The sequence below is a fragment of the Branchiostoma floridae genome, chromosome 18 (assembly GCF_000003815.2).
Source record: "Branchiostoma floridae strain S238N-H82 chromosome 18, Bfl_VNyyK, whole genome shotgun sequence".
Lineage (NCBI taxonomy): Eukaryota > Metazoa > Chordata > Leptocardii > Amphioxiformes > Branchiostomatidae > Branchiostoma > Branchiostoma floridae.
This window is the reverse complement of record NC_049996.1, coordinates 2,404,350-2,407,832: the sequence shown is the minus strand read 5'-3', so window position 1 is coordinate 2,407,832 and position 3,483 is coordinate 2,404,350. Positions and strand designations below refer to the sequence as shown.

Here is a 3,483-nt window from a genome sequence, read left to right as displayed (position 1 = left end):
CTTAACACTTCTACCATTTGAAGCTGAAGCTTCTTTAGCAAAGTTCACAATGTCATGGGCAGTCATCCTGCCCTGGAAAACAATTAAAGTATTCTCATGAGAATTGTTTCCCCCAAGAAACTTTTCTTATCCTATAGACATACTGAATACAACGTGATAAGTTAAGATACAGAGAAAACATAACTGCCATATTTAAGGACAAACTCCTACTGATTTTTTGTTTTGTTCAGATATTGTTGAAAATTAAGATAGAAAAGTTACGAAAATCTCTGGTCTAGTACCTTTTACAAGAAACGAGAACCAGAAGAGTACTTTGGTAACACAGTACATTTTCTGCTCAGGTCCTGTCCTTAGTGCTGAATTACATGTGATTATGCTACCATTCCTTATCCCCTGGAAAAATAATGTTGCCCCACCAAAAATACAAATTTAATCAAATTTAGCTTAGTCTACAAGGAAAATTTGTCCTTCCAAATGCAGGAAATAGCATTTTCGGGTCTAGATTTCTAAATTTTCACAGGGAGCATCCCCGGACTCCTTGTGATTGTCATGCATCATCACCCATCCACATGGTGAAAATTCAGCAATCAGTATCTTACCCACCCCATACAAAACTTCCTGCCACTGCCTCTGATGTATCACATATTACAGTGACCCATTTACCTTCATATCATAACACATGAGAATTTCATAATGAAGAAGAACAAAAAGGGACATAGAACTTACCATGATGTATTTCATGCCCACCCTTTGATTTGAAGACAGCTATGGAGGGGTAGTGTCTGATGTGGAGGTTCCTGCACAACTCTCGACTGTTACTGCAGTTTATTCTGCCAATCTGAAAAATCACCAACATAGTTTGCTATGTAATAGATTCTATTCCATGTGAAAGCATATACTATAGGCTTGCACACTGAAACCTGCATATCTGAGATGAAATGTCTCACTTCAATACACAGACCATTACTATACCACCTGTCCATGTGAAAATACTGCTTACTATCTTTGGGAATGCTGCACATTGCATCTGTGGCTGAAACTAACAAGATGGTCAAAATTGCTGCTGGAATAATCACACTTTTATCATTGACGAAGATATTCTATCATCATGGTATCATAGTCTACAGGGCTCGAAATTCATTTTTGGGATAAGGTGCACTGGTGCACCCGGCTTAAAAAGTGCACCCAAAAAATTTTTGGTGCACCACTTAAATTTAAGTAATAACCTAATAACAAAACTTAGTTACAAGCTATCAAATTCTTAAACAAGTACCATGACAGACATTTTTATCATCTTTCTAACACTTAGATCTCATCATGTCAAGAATATGATGTATACTAGTAAACTTTGATATCTTTATATACATAAACCTAAGAAAATATTTGGGTGCACCCTGTGCACCCACTGAAAATAATTGGGTGCACAGCTCCGATTCTGGGTGCACCTGGGTGCACATGCACCCAGTATTTTGAGCCCTGGTCTAGCATATAACTTTGTCTTCTTCTCTCTTCTTTTCCCTTCTTAGTAATCTAAGCCAGAAAATGTTATTTTCTCCTACTTTGTGTTATCATTATAATGATACTAGTCAGTTGCCTTACATTCATGTCCTCCAGCAGGGCAGGTAGTTTCCTGAGCTCCAGGTCCACATCATTCCCCACCATGAAGTGTAACAGCCAGGACTGCTCCTCTCCTTTCCTCAGGCCTTCACGCATTTTCTACAATCAAAATACATGAGAGATTACAAACAAAGTTAACACTCATATACATGTCACTCACAAAAGATAGTGGAAGCTATCTAAATAGTCTGACATTTCCAGAATCATATCCAGTTGGGTAAGGAACTGCTATCTGGCAAATACTTGCTGATATCTACATAGTATTACACGATGCACTTCCCAGGACTGAACCAGGGTCTCCCACTTTTATTGCAACCAGCTACCAGTTGAGCTACAGGGACATCCCCCACACATGCACACTACAAATTCAACATGGCAGTAAGGTTATAGCACTGTGCATATGTTTACATCCATGGCTTTCTTACATTCTAAAATAAGAAATCAAGGAAGAAGTCAAGAATGAAGGAGACTTTGCATGGAGGATTCCTTCAATCTGTATTAAATCCCTTAAACTGTGTTCACTATTAAAGGCATAATCCTGGGCCCCGGACTCCAATTTGCATTGTTCTACCAGACTGAGTTACTTTTCCTTCATCAAACAAATTAACAGATATGGCCTACAGGCTCTTCCAGAAAAAGAAAGTTTATCAAGCCTTAGTCATATCTCCAGGCTAACAGTAATTAACTGGCTGTACAGAAAATACAAATCAGCAAAGTACCCTCTTTGCCTTCTAAATGAACATTGAGCTTTCTGTGGTAAGCAAATCAAAGACATTCATTTGAATTCACAGACTGGGATTTCATTTTGTGGTGCTAGGGAGAAAAGGAAGTGTTCGCCGTGGTTTTTAGTTAGCGATAGCACTGTATCACGTACTGGTGCTATGCTGCAATGCAGGAATGGAAACTGGCCCCTAATAGTGAAAAAACTTTGAACCCAGACTCTAACTTAAGTTAGCGTATGTACCATCCGGATACTAGTAGTTTGCTCCTATGTTCGCTTCTGCTTTCCGTCTGGAGACTTGGACATTCAAACTGTTTGGTGGTAAAATCAGTTAATGAGGGAATCAGGAATGGGTTCTAGAGCGCTGGTTCGATGGCAACAGGCCTTCCCACAAGTGGATATATATATAGGAGGGCATTTCCAGTGTTGTAACACCGGTTCAATTGAGCGCTTGAACCCATTCCATAATTCGCTCATATGTGGGGACCAATCAGCACCTGTGTCCAAAATTTGGACGATTCCAGATGTTAAGATAGTCCCCGTTCCCAGACGAAAAGACAGAGAAGCGACTGTATATAGTGTATAATGAATGTCAGAGCTAGAAGTGACTGTATATAGTATATAATAAACGTCAGAGCAAACGTCTTTTTCGGATGGTACCCAGGCTAAACTTAAGTTGCTTATGAAAGAAAAATGGCAGCATATCTCTTGACTTGTTGCCAATGTGTTACTACCTAAATCATGCAACAATGACATTTTTATGAGCTATAGCCTACAATATTGACAGCTAACCATGTCAAATATGTGCACTTAAGCTTCTTGATATTGAACTTGAAGTCTCAATTTACAATGCTAAGGCAAGAATAATCACTCTCCAATCTTGGTAGGACTAATAACAGCCACAGGGCATGTTTTTTGGCAAAAAGACAAGATTTACAGATTATCATAGACAATATCAGGAAAGCTATGAAAGCCTTGGGACATAAATTGGCATCTGGAAAATATTTCATACAGTCAAAAATCACTTCAAATTGAATCAATTGTTGGCATTGTATCAAGAGAAAGTGCTAGATTTATGTTCTTACATAAAATTTTTTGGAAAATCTAATTCTGATATAACTTCAATTTGAATCGATTTGACATGA

At 38.4% G+C, this 3,483-nt stretch overlaps 1 protein-coding gene across 2 annotated transcripts in view; it reads right to left on the bottom strand.

Moving 5' to 3' along the window:
* LOC118405379 (dnaJ homolog subfamily C member 10-like) overlaps positions 1 to 3,483 on the bottom strand; it is a 90,921-nt gene continuing 87,438 nt past the window's right edge. For both annotated transcript variants that reach the window (XM_035804861.1, XM_035804862.1), the window contains exons 10-12: positions 1,600 to 1,716; positions 727 to 838; positions 1 to 72 (exon numbers count right to left, since the gene is read on the bottom strand). In XM_035804861.1, the coding sequence (XP_035660754.1) occupies positions 53 to 72; positions 727 to 838; positions 1,600 to 1,716 (249 nt within the window). In that variant the 3' untranslated portion in view covers positions 1 to 52. The remainder of the gene's footprint in view (positions 73 to 726; positions 839 to 1,599; positions 1,717 to 3,483) is intronic.